This window comes from Trachymyrmex septentrionalis, unplaced genomic scaffold (genome assembly GCF_001594115.1).
Source record: "Trachymyrmex septentrionalis isolate Tsep2-gDNA-1 unplaced genomic scaffold, Tsep1.0 scaffold101, whole genome shotgun sequence".
Lineage (NCBI taxonomy): Eukaryota > Metazoa > Arthropoda > Insecta > Hymenoptera > Formicidae > Trachymyrmex > Trachymyrmex septentrionalis.
Window position 1 is genome coordinate 741485 of NW_017304136.1, and position 13788 is coordinate 755272.

Consider the following 13788-nt stretch of genomic DNA (forward strand, 5'->3'; position numbering starts at 1 on the left):
AGAGAGAGAGAGAGAGAGAGAGAGAGAGAGAGTTTATCAAACATTTAAAATCGGTGAAGAAGTAATTAAAACTTCAGTAATCACTCTTTGAATGATGTAAACGCATTAAAGTAAGTGTTACCAAACTCCGAATATATAAGTGGATTGGTTTAAAGAAAAAAGTAATAAATGGATGAAATATGGAAGAATATTAGAGCAGACGTTTTGTCTCTCGCGTGCAAGTGTATGGAATTGAATGCATTTTTTAGCGCTCTCGAATATGAGTCAACGTCCTGAAGGGATAACACCTGTTTCTGATGAGTAATGCGAACGTCGATCAAAATTTTTAGTCAAGAAATCTTGGAAATTTAATCCTTATAACTCGGGACCGGATCATGTGCGATTTCTGACAGGCGATAGGAGTAAGTACGAGGTCTTATGATTCTAAAATAAATAGAAATTGATGCAAGTCATATTTTAACAATATTCTAATTTATTATTAAACAAAAATTATTTAGTATTACAATATTTTAAGAAAATTGTATCTGTATTTGTAACTATTATCATTGTAACATATTATAAAAGTAATCTAACACATTTATTTCTATACACTAATTATAATGAGCTATTTAACAAAAAGTTGTACTTTATAAAACGCGGTTAGTTACTTAAATTATTAATCGCAAAATTATTAATTAGTTACAAGAAGCAAGTATATATGTTTTTTGCCAGATAAATATATTTTCATATATTGATTTAATTTAGTAAATCTGTAATGTGTGTGCAAACGGAGAGGCGATACGGAAATTAATTCAGTTCATGACAAATAAAGGGGAGAAGAGGTCATGAAAAAAAATCGACAGCGACTAAATACGGAAAGGAGAAGAGAGGGAGATGTTTATTCCGTCGATTTTGAAAATATTATTTGAATATTTAATAAAACATTATTTGAACTAATGAATTATTTACTCTCTTTAGTGAGTTATTTTAATTTCGGAGAAAAATAAAATAATAATGATAATAATAAAAGACTACAATTTTCTGCTGTTGAAATATTTATACCAGGTGTCAGGAACCAAAAAGATAGTGATGTTTACCCGATTGTAAAGATCGCGCACAGACTCTAACTACGTAAGGGCGAATTTGAAATTTTATTCTTGATCTTTTTCTTCATTCTTTGCTCTCTTGTTCTCTCCGCTCTCTTATTTTCTGTTTGTATCTCACGATGTCGCGATTTATATAGGCAATTTTTTTGGAGATGGTTCTTTGGTAGGATATGTCTAGTTGGGAAATCGAGGAATCAGGTTGGTGGGATTTTCTTCTCGGTTTTTGGAAAGTTACCTAAGTTGGCTCCGCCCGCGATGTAAATTTAATTCGCTTTGGCTTTAATTTACACTGGTAATTGTTAACTAAACTAGGAAATGATAATGAAAAAGCGATTTAGGTCTATTTGTTTATAATTAATATTTAACAAGAAGAGATCGAACGGAAATGAAATTATACACTGATATTTGTTAACTAAGCTAGGAAATGATAATGACAAAGTTATTCGACGTCGATCTTCATTTATTTATAACTTAACATTTAACAAAAGGAGATCGGATGGAAACGAAATTACACGTTGGTAATTGTTAACTAAGATAGGAAATGATAATAACAAAATGATTTATCTCTATTTATTTACAATTAATATATTTAAGGAGATCAAACAGAAACGAAATTATACACTGTTTATTAACTAAGGGCCATGGCACACAGAAAACATAAAGCAACAATATGTAAGCAGTAAGGTAACAACAGTTAGATTAGCTACTGCTTACGTCATGGATTCTATTATGATTGGTTAATAATTCTCTTACTGCTTATGTTTTATTGCTCCAGTTTTTTTGTGTGCCATGGCCTTAAGTTATACAGTAGATATTACCTTGCGTGAAAAGTCGCGTATCTTTTGACAGAAGAGGAGATAGGACCCAGATTCTGGCTTGCGTTATCACTTGGTAATAGAAGGTCATCACGTGGTGAGAGAAGAATGAGGGTAGTTGCTGATAGCTGTAGCTTCATAGTAACTACTACGGCAACTACTCCCATTCTTCCCCTACCACGCGTTATTAAATGCATAGAAGCAGTGGAAAGAAGCAAGGTGAGCCATTGCAGCATTATGAAATAAAAAGAAGGAGAGCAAACTGAAGCGTCTGGTCACGAAAAAAATCGCATCGAGATATGGCTTCCTGATAAAAAATTGTTCATGCATGAATAATGTATTAATATGTATAAACATAAATATTTACAAACATATATAATTATATATACAATAAAATATGTGTTCATACATATTCATACTATCATCTACTATTGCCAAATGCGCGACAAGATTATTGAAAGGCAAACCCTTAAGCAGGTTTTTTTAAGAGATAGACGTGCGAACAAACATTGATACTCGTCATCGCCGAGCGCAATGAGAAGTAATTCCTTACCCTCTTCGTTGGACAAACCTTTCAAACCTTTTTCAAAAATGCCAGCATGACATTCATACTACAATATAAGGAAAATGTTTTACATCTTGTAGGATCGTGGACGAATTTACCCAGCCGCGTTGATAAATTAGAACAGAGAAAATTTCGCCGACAGGTCCGCAGTGCGATTGGTAGAGATTGGGAGCATGAAACAGAACCTTCCTTTTGGGATAGTAGAATTTCAATTTATTTTTGCGATTCGGATAGCTGACGAAGAATAAGCTGTTATTCCTAAGCCAACTGTTGTTTGGTCTGAGCCAGGGAAGTTAAAAATTGCTCCATTGACATCTCAAAACACTACTGAAGTAGATTCGAATTTGCCGCAGTGTCAATTTGTTGTTTCATTAAATTCTTGAGTAGCGCGAAGATTTGAGAAACTCGCTCGATTTAATATTGGATGAAATGAAGGTTTATTTGATTTATTTATATTAGAATAATACAAGAAAAATTCATATAGATTCGAAACGATTCAATTCTTCAAATAAAATACACTCGCCCAACGAACAACAGACGAACGCGTTTATTCGACCAATGCGATTAAGCTTGTATCACAGCAATTAAGTTTGATTGTTTTGTATGATTGCATATTTGTAATCCGTTATTAGTAAATCTATTTGTAATTCCACAACTCCTCTAAAATATGTCTTCGGGATATCTCTTCGGATATTTTATAGAAATAATTTCTATAATACTTACTCGGACTCCGATTAGACTTATATTTCCAATCATTAATAGTAATAAAAGTAATGAAAGTCCTTGAAATGATGATTCCAATATATTAACAAATCTAGATTAAAAATTTCTAAGTCACGTTAATAATCCATTGAGGCTCAAGGAAGGGAGAAAGAAGGAGACATTTCATTTATAGAAAAACAATTACGATATAGCGATAAAACTTGCTTACTCTATAGCAAGCTGATATTTCTTTAAACATATTATATATTCCCGGTATATTATTTCCTCATTAAATGGATTAAGTTCCATATTTACACGATATCCACATTTGCTGACTTTATTGTTATTATAGGCTTTGGAAATTATATTCTCAATTTGTTTACTGTAAAAATGATGTCTCGCAAAAGTTAAATAAAATATATGTATAATGTGTGTATACGAAAAATGAAACATATACATCATAAAATGTATGAACGGAATATGTATACAAATTTAAGGTTATACAATACTTATAATAATATTATTTACCATATTTAATTGATCTACCTGACAGCGGCAAATAAACTGCATGCATGAGCGGTGCAGGCTATGTGCAATGTATCAACACCAATTGAAATGTTCAAACCTATTATAACTACAATGGTAGTGTAACAAAACATTATTAAAAAGTAATCATCTTTATTCACTCTGAATTCGACTTCGACCGCAAAGACTCGCGGACGTGATTCATTAAGAGGTAGTACTGTATCTAACAATACTGGCATTAATGGTATTGCCACAAATATTAACACTGTGCAAAACAATATCGCTGCAACATTTCGAAAGAATAATATGTCTTTGTGTACACTAATATCTAAAGTATTTTACAACATTATTATTCTTTTTAAAAAATCTATTATTATATAACAAAAATATTATTTAACGCCATTTTTTCATAATTTAACTTTACAACGTAGCAATTGTCATATCACTATACTTATAGTTTCGATTCATTTTAGATCATAAAATTATAGTTTATTTTGTTTATACGACATAATTACTCTATATAACGTACTTACTCGAGAAAACTGTTGTAAACCTTCGTGACAGCATAGCGTAATGTTTCAAGATTTGAACTTCCGCATCACTTGTAAATATGTCCCAGTGTTTATCAATGGCTATACACAACTGTCGCAACTGTTTATAATAAATGGATACGATTTGTACAAACATATTGTATGTAAAATAATTTTCTAACAAAAGATTCCTAACGAAAAGGAATAATGACAATACAATTAAAATAAAAAAAGATATTAAAAAATCTGTGAATTTACTCTGTCTTGATTCCAAATATTATGTAATACCCTTGCGGCAAAAGCAGTCGTGAAAATAAATTGATAGCAGGCATCTACAACCATTTGTGGATCACCCCAATGATCATACAGTAGTAGTATCTGCATATGTTTAATTATGATTCGTAAATGCATTACAAGTGTATAGTTATAAGATCAATTGTATAAAATCGTTTTACTTGTTTAACCGTTATTTGTTATCTATTATTTATGTACCTTATGCTATATTATACCCTGCTATATTATAAATTATATCTTATAATAATAAAAATTGTTCATAACAATATTACTATACATCTGTTTTACAATAATAATAATATTTTGATAGACAGATCGTTATGAATGACAGTAGGATGTGTTTTTATTAAATCAATTATATATCGACCGATACGCATTACCTCAAACGGATAGTAACTTATTTCCATTAGGAAGCAGACAGTCCCTAATGAATTCCTTACATTCTTACTTTGAAACAGCCAGAGACCTGAGATCGATAAAAATACTCGGTTTACGTTATACTCTCGTAGAAAATTCGCTAGCATGACTAATACTCGCTCTCCGATATACTAAAACGTAATGATATAAACGTATGCTATCGTATTGACTGTTGAACAAGTTGCAGGATAAGAGTATAATATCATGCAATGTCAGTAATTGTTACTTTATTTCGTTTCTCCGATGATTGAAATATATCTACTTGTCGATATTAAACTATCACTTCATTTTTAAAAGTATTCTGTTAAACATCTTTTTAGTTTTACATGTCATAGTAACATAAGTATAGTAAAGAGATATTATAGCATATCATACTTGGAATGACAGGATGATTGAAGGTAACAGTAATAGCAATGTACGCGTGTGCTGTTTTCTTATACTGAGAACTACTTCTTTGCTAGAATATTATACAATTTAACTGATTGTGAGTAGAGCTAAGTACATATGTTTAAAAAGAGAAAATAATGAAGTACAATAAAATCAAATCAATTCACAATTTAACATAATTTAATGTAATATAGAAAATTATAAGTAAATAAAAAGATAAAATTCCCTGGTGGAAAAATTTCGTTGAAATTATTTCACGTTTTGGAACACTTTTCAGCAAAATTTCAGCAAGATTTTAGAAAAATTTCAGTAAGAATTTCAACAATTTTTCAATATATTAGCTAAAAAATTCACTTTTAGTGAAATTTCAGCAAATTTTCAATAATTTTGCTGGAATGTTCCAGAACGTAGAATAATTTCAATGAAATATAAATTTTGTATCAAAGTTAAATTCAAGAATTATTAAAGCTAAATATATCATTGAAATACAATTTATTGACATTGTATATATAATCAAAGTTTATCAAACATTTAGAATGTATTGGTGAGGAAGTAATTGAAACTTCATTAATCACTCTTTGAATGATGTAAACGCAGTAAAGTAAGACATGGCGATTCGTATTACCTTAAATGGAATACAAAAGAGACATAAATTATTATATACATACACATATATATATATATATATTTTGTGTGTGTGTTTGTGTGTGTGTGTGTGTTTTTCCATCTCCAATATGTTTCAACTTAATAATCGTTTTGCAATTAAATAATATATTCAACTGTATACATTTTTTTTATGTCGAAAATATTGAATGTATGTATATTTTTTGCACCCCTATTCCTCTTAAATATTATAAAATAATAAGTAAATAAATTCTTCTTTCTGTCGAATTGTTCATCTTATCAATACTTTACTTCGTAATTAAATATTGTAATTCTTAAAGATAATAAGGTGAACAATTCGCTAGAAAGAAAGATTTATTTACTTATTATTTTATAATATTTAAAAGGATAAAAGTGCAAAAATTATATAGGGGAGACCAGGGTCCATCGTTGTTACCATGAGTCACAAAAATTCAAACTCTTAAAAATGCATTTAAATATAAAAATTTTTGTATCGGATTATGCAAGAAATAATGATGAAGAAAGTTGGAAAGTATTTTCAATTTTACACCCTAATCGTTTTCGCCATGTTGCATTTTTGCTGAAATATATGATTAGACACGTGTTGTTAGCAATTTGCCATCATATTGTTCTTTATGCACAGCGATAAATCGTTGATAGCAAATACACGGCAAATTAACAGCAACACATGTTGAATTCACGTGATGTCATACCACAGGCAAATGACTTATACACCTTGTTCTAAATCTGCTGAAAACTAATGAGCTTTATTTTCGACAACATGGCAGCAATAACACAGGACTATAAGGTTATCAGGGTTAATTTTGTATTAACATTGGATTAATAAATATATTTTGATCTCATTTCCTTATCAACATTCCGTGAAACATTAATTTTATTCATTAATTTCCTACGATTATATTATTGCTTTGGGCCCAACCTATGCGTACAATTACTCGACACGAGGGAAATTTTTTTTCGTATTTGCTTTTTTTATTTTTTATCAAATATTATTAAATAAAAAATTGTTCAATATGAAATAGAGGAATACATATTTATAGTTTGGATTCCCTTATATCGATTTTAATTTCAAAACTACCTCACACATAATAATTTCCTTTAGATTCGCGTAATTCCTCCACCTTTCCTTATACACATGCATACGCACACGTACATACGCTCGCATGTACACACGCATGCACACACAGCATTGTTAAAAATAGCTTTATATTTTTACGCATTTTACTTACCGCTGCGAAAGTCGCAATGGATAATGGAACCATATTACCTGCTTTCAATCCACATGGTACATTACTTCTGTAAAGAGTTATTATTAATAAAGATTTTAGTCTAGGCGAGAACTTGTACCATTCTGCAGCACATCTGTAAGCATAAGTTAATAACTGATTTTATATTTTTAGAATTTTCTACAGAAAATTATTAAATATTTGTAAAAATTATATTAATTAAATTACTAATGTTCCGTGTGTTAATTATATATTTTAATTATATTATATTCATCTTAAGTGAAAGAATGAAGATTGTTGAATTAAAATCTTTTAAATCTATTGAATATGCTTATAATTAAATTATTATTAATTTTGTTTAAAGAATGCTTTATAATCGCTAGTATATATTAAGATAAAAAATAATTATTACGATCGATGGAATATACTTTGACTCTCGTCCATTAATCTCTGACCGGAGTAACATACAATCAGTAAGGTCATTAGACATGCTGTGAATATAAATGTGAATTTTATTACTTCTTCCGCTTGATCTAATACATAAATGATCTATAACAAATTAAAAAATGTTACATAAATATTCAAAATATTATATAATAATATTTTTATTCACGATAACAAAAGTTTAATAAAATTAGAAATTTTGCAAAAAACGGAGGAATTTAACAATATGTAATAACTTATTACGAATTATTATTAATAAAGTTTAACATAAATATAATCATAATTTTTTGTTCTCAATTTTTGCTCAAAATTTTTGTATATATCCTTTATATTTTTATTCATCAGTTATTTATCTAATTACTATCAAAATTAAAATCTGCCCAATCGACACAAAGAAAGTAACATAACGTCAATCAATGTTATAATTTCGTAGTCTACAATATGAATGTATTATAATACATAGTGTTACATAACAATTATATTGTGGAGTGCGAAATTATATTATAACATTGACATTATGTTACTTTCAATTTGTATCGACTGGATAAATTATCTCATCTATATACGAAATTGAACAAAAAATCACTTGTGAAATAACCTCGATTTGGAAGATTACAAAAAGGAAAGGTAAATGTTGACAATACGGAATCAGCTCCGATAACCTTGACCTTCACATAATACTATTAACTGTGTTCGAAGAGCTGCTAGTGCTATTTATATCATTCTATCTTCATCATCCATTACACGCGACAGGACAGTATGACACAAATAGTGTTAATAGCAGGCTCCCCGAACGCAGCGAGTGAGGCTCGATTGCGCATATTATCGATCGAACATGGCAGTTTTTCCTAATCGGACACGGACCCAATCGAATACGGACTCGATCGGACATACAGCGTTGCATTAGGACACGGACCCGATTGTACACAGATCCGATTGCGCACCAATCCGATTGCACACAGACCTGATTGCACATGGATCCGATTGCCCACCGACCTAATTGCGCATCGACCCGATTGTCCACCGACCCGATTTCACACGAATCCAATTGTGCACGATTCGATTGCTCACAGATTCAATCAGACGCAATAGTGATCGGAACAACGGGGAAACTATTAGTAGATGATGAAAAAACATAAATAAGTTATATATTCACGCAAAGCTACTTTCACTCCTTTTTCCTCTCCTTCTGCAAAGGGGTGCACAATTTCTATAATTATACTGTTGTTGAGATTAGAAAATCTGTTGTGTAGATAGTGGGATGTATAGACTAGTACTAGGACGTAGCCGCCCCGAATAAAAAAAAAAACGTATCCTACCTACTTGGGTATTAACCGTCTAGAAGTTGCAGCGTAGACAGTATCTGCTTGGAATATTTCTAACCCATGAAGACAGTGAGATGTGAGAACAGTCTTTTTAGAGTGGTCTTTTACTATCTAGGCTGTAACTTTTAGGCGACACTTTTTTCTGCCAGGTTCTTTCATTTCATGCAAAAATGCGAATAAGCCTAATTTTATTGATTTTTTAGGTAGTTGTGTTGAGATATAAACTGTATAATTATTATTAACTGTATAAAATTATCACCTAACTTAACATGATCATTTGCAACTCGTGGTCAATCGAGACGTGGTCAATCGCAACGTGGTCAATTTTATTATCGGGACGTGGTAAATTGCAACTCGTAGTCAATCGCAACGTGGCCATTTACTATTCGTGGTCAATTGGAATATGGTCAAACGGGACGATCCCGGTGAGACAGCATACGATGTCTGTCGCGTTGAACTCAATGGAATTCGAGTTCTCGTGATGGCCAATTGATGGTAATATGTCAACGCAGTCAGAAATGATAATGGAATCGACGTCGCTTCGATGAAAATAACATTTTTAGCGAAGAACGAGCATAAGATGAAATCTTATGAAGGTTACTCAGAGTCACGACAATATATGTCAAGGTCAAAGTTATCGGAGTTTTCGATCCCTTATTGTCAACATTTACCAAAAGAAAAATTCGACTATTTATTAGTCATTTTGTACAGTTACATTTATGTATGATATTTTATATAAATAGTTTCTGAAGCTTACTCGAGTTGCAATCAAACTTATAGTTCCAACAAGCAAGATTAATAGAAGTAATGAAAGTCCTTGATATGATGATTCCAATGTATTAACAAACCTAGATTGGGGAAATTAATATAAATTAATTTATATAACAATAATATTATATTATATAACAGTGTTATATTAGTACAGCAAGAGAGAGAGAGAGAGAGAGAGAGAGAGAGTGAGTGAGTGGGTGGGTGGATGCGTGCGTGCGTGCGTGCGTGCGTGCGTGCGTGTGTATGTGTATGCAAAAAAGAGAGAGGATAGAGACAAACATTTTATTTAGAGGAGGATAATGAAAAATATAAAAAGCCTACTCTATAGCAAGTTGATGTTTCTTTAAACATATTATATATTCTCTATACATTAATTTTTCATGTAATGGATCAAGTTCCATATTCATACGATATCTACATTTGCTACTTTCTTTATTGTTATTCGCTTTCGAAATTAGATTCTCGATTCGTTTGCTGTAAATAATATCTCACAAGAGTTAAATAATACGTATATATCAAAACGTAAAAAGGCTAAGGAGTCAAGCTTCTAATTCGCACTATACATTTATTTTTTTGTTTATACATATATTTATTGCGGAATAACAATTATAAATACATACGTTTCGACCTTTTTACATTAGGTCATTATCAGTGTAATAAAATTATCGCTACCGGTTTACATTTCAAAATTTTTATATAAAGACCGAGATTATATTAAGACTCTTATACTCCGAACGCAAACAATTGTCATTAGAATGAATTTTCTACAGAAACTTTGTATTTTGTAATGAATAATGATGAGTGCCGATGTAATATTAGATATGATATATCGAATGCAGAGAATAAACTAATATTATACCGATACACATTGTTATTCACAAAATACAAGATTTCTATAGAAAATTCATTTTAATGACAATTGTTTGCGTCTGAATACAAGAGTTTTAATATAATCTCGGTACAAGAGTCTTAATATAATCTCTCTCTTTATATTAAAATTTTGAAATGTAAATCGGTAGCGATAATTTTATCATACTAATGATGACCTGATATATAAAGGTCAAAACATTTGTATATATTTATAATTGTTATTCCGCAATAAACATGTAAATATTGTGTAACAGGAACATCAAGCTTGGCTTTTTAGCCTTTTTACGTTTTGATGATTTAAATTTTATTCGTGGGAATCTATCCATTGTATTATTGTTTTGATTTAAAATAAAATATGTTTTTTTTTAGTAGCTAATAAATGACATATATATGTCGTAAAATGTGTGTACGGAAAATATATTTAAAATTAATATTTTATAAAATATTTATAACAATATTATTACAATATTTAATTGATCTACCTGACAGCGGCAAATAAACTACACGCATGAGCGGTGCATGCGATATGCATTGCATCAACGCCCATCACGACGTTTGCACCTACCAGAACTGCTACAGTTGTATAACATAAAATTGGTAAAAAGTAATCATCTTTATTCACTCTGAACTCAACTTCAATCGCAAAGAATCGCGGACGTGATTCGTTAAGGGGCATCACAGCGTCTAGCAATATTGGTGTTAATGGTATTAATAAAAGTATCAACATTAAGCTAAACATTAGCACTGCAATATTCCAAAAGAGAATTGTGTTATATTTTAACATCGTATGATGCTATATTCAGAGACATATCTACGGAAAATAGTTCCTATGGCAAACAAATTACACCCCTATTCAAATATTTGAAATTCATGTTTTAGATAATTTTACATAATATTAGTTCAAAAAGTCAAGTATGTTTCTCTTTTATTTATTTACATTACATTACATTTACATTATAACAACTTACATTACGACTAAAAAACTAACTGCACCTTTCTTTCTTTTCATCATTGTGAATTGATCTCTGTTCAAAGTTAATTTTTTCAGGCAAAAGTTTATCGTTACTAAGAAAAAAAGAAGTATGAAAAGATGGAAGGAAATGTATTTTTACGAGAAAATTTGCACACAAAGATTTACACAAAAAGAGATTTATTTAAGACAAAATAATTGACTTAAATAATTATTAAACCTTGACCTTCCACATTGCAAAAAATAAACTTGGCTCTTACCAATTAAATTGTTATGAAGATTACATGTTTATAATTTATGCTACATTAATATTTTGAAATAAACATTACAATTAAAAATATTTCAAATTTTGTAAAGTATAATTATAATTATCTTTTAATGAATAAAAAAATTATATTAATGAAATATTTGATAGTTTATTTTAATGAATAAAACGGTATTTTTCAACAAAAATTTAGAAATAAAATTCGATTGTCAGATTGATATTTTGATTCATAATGTATACCGTATTTGAGGAAATACATTGAATCGTACTGAGTTAATAAAAACTATTTTGCACGATTTGGCGCCCCACTTCAAGTGGCGCCCAGGGCACGTTTCATGCCTGCCATACCTTAGATATGCCTCTGGCTATATTCAATATATAGTCAATATATTCAATATTAGTCTTCCAATACTTACCCGAATAACATTTTGTAAATTTTCGTGATAGCGTAGAATAATTTTTCATAACTTGAACATCCGTATCATTCGTAAATATATCCCAATGATGATCAATTGCTTTGTACAACCGTCGCAACTGATTGCAACAAACATGGAAACGGTTTAACATGTTAAGTCTGAAATAGTTTTACCGCAGTATAAACATAAGTAAAAAGGGAAAACAAATGTAACACATTACAGTTATAAAAACTTGCCTTGTCGTGGTTCCAGAACTCATTTATCTGCCTCCCAATGAAAGAAATCGACATCATAAATTGATAACTGGCATCAAAAACCATTTGTGGATTGTCCAAATGATCGTACAATAATAATATCTGCGTGTCACGTTGGATTATCATCCGTAAAATATGTTACGTTTAAATAAATAAGTATAGAATTGTGCATGATTCATTAAATGTAAAATGTTATACACACGCACACACACGCACGCATGCACACACGCACATTTGGGTGTGTTTAATTAGTTGAATTATTAATTATTACATTAAATATGTTGCATTGTAAACTTTTCATGATAGGAACACACATAAAGCTCACTAACGATGTAATATATGTATATTATATTTAAATCTCATAAAAGATTTAAAACTAAAAAAAAAAAACAAATTGTATCTGTCTAAAATATATCAATCCATACGATTACCTCGAAGGGACAATAACTTATTTCGATCAAAAAGAAGAAAGTTCGTAAAAAATTTCTGATGAACCTATTTTGAAATGGCCAAAGACCCATGCTCGACAGAAATATCCGATTAACGTTATACTCTCGCAGAAAATTTTCTAGCATGATTATTCGTCTTAGTTTCTCATTGAAAGACTACAACAGAATGACACGCGCTACATATGCTATTGATTCCTTAACATGTAAGTCGTGGCTTAAATAATATGAAATTATAGGATGTCTGAAATTATTACTGTCAAAGTTTACCAATCTAGTGATGTCAGATCGTGTCTGATACTAAACCATCACTTTTCTATTTCTGAAATATTATTTATTGGACGCTTTCGCAAAGTGACGTATTATAACATTATCCTATTGCATGATATAATAGAAAGTTGAGGGGTGGCTATATATAATAATAATAATAATGTAGACGCGTTCTGTTTTCCTGTCTTATTCGTCGTATAAGTTCGTCTCTAGTTTGTTAGAATATCTAACAGATATTCTAACAAGAATTTTAAACACTACAATTGTGTGTGTGTGCACGAATGAAATTTTTAGTTTATCTTTCGAAATAGAAAATGGTACGTCGTAATAAGAAAGACAAGCTCAAAATTGAACTACAATATATTAAAAGAAATATACATGGTGTCTTAAAATAATTGTCAAATATTTCATGAGCGGGTAGAGCAGATTAAACTAAGTCAAAAAGTCCTCTACCATTTTGCAATTTTCGCAATAGTTATCAAGATATTAATTACTAAAAATTGCCAAAAATTGGTCTTCAATAATTTTTTTATTCAAATACTATCAATTTTATAGAAAAACTGTAA

At 30.2% G+C, this 13788-nt stretch overlaps 1 protein-coding gene across 1 annotated transcript in view; it reads right to left on the reverse strand.

Moving 5' to 3' along the window:
* The window catches only part of LOC108754516, a gene marked incomplete at its 3' end in the record, with an annotated part of 18090 nt that extends 6609 nt beyond the window's left edge, over positions 1–11481 (reverse strand). Inside the window, exons 1-5 of the mRNA XM_018496925.1 lie at positions 11084–11481; positions 10053–10205; positions 9718–9808; positions 7604–7740; positions 7099–7327 (exon numbers count right to left, since the gene is read on the reverse strand). Coding sequence (XP_018352427.1) covers positions 7099–7327; positions 7604–7740; positions 9718–9808; positions 10053–10205; positions 11084–11385 — 912 coding nt within the window. The remainder of the gene's footprint in view (positions 1–7098; positions 7328–7603; positions 7741–9717; positions 9809–10052; positions 10206–11083) is intronic.
* Positions 11482–13788: the final 2307 nt, after the last annotated feature.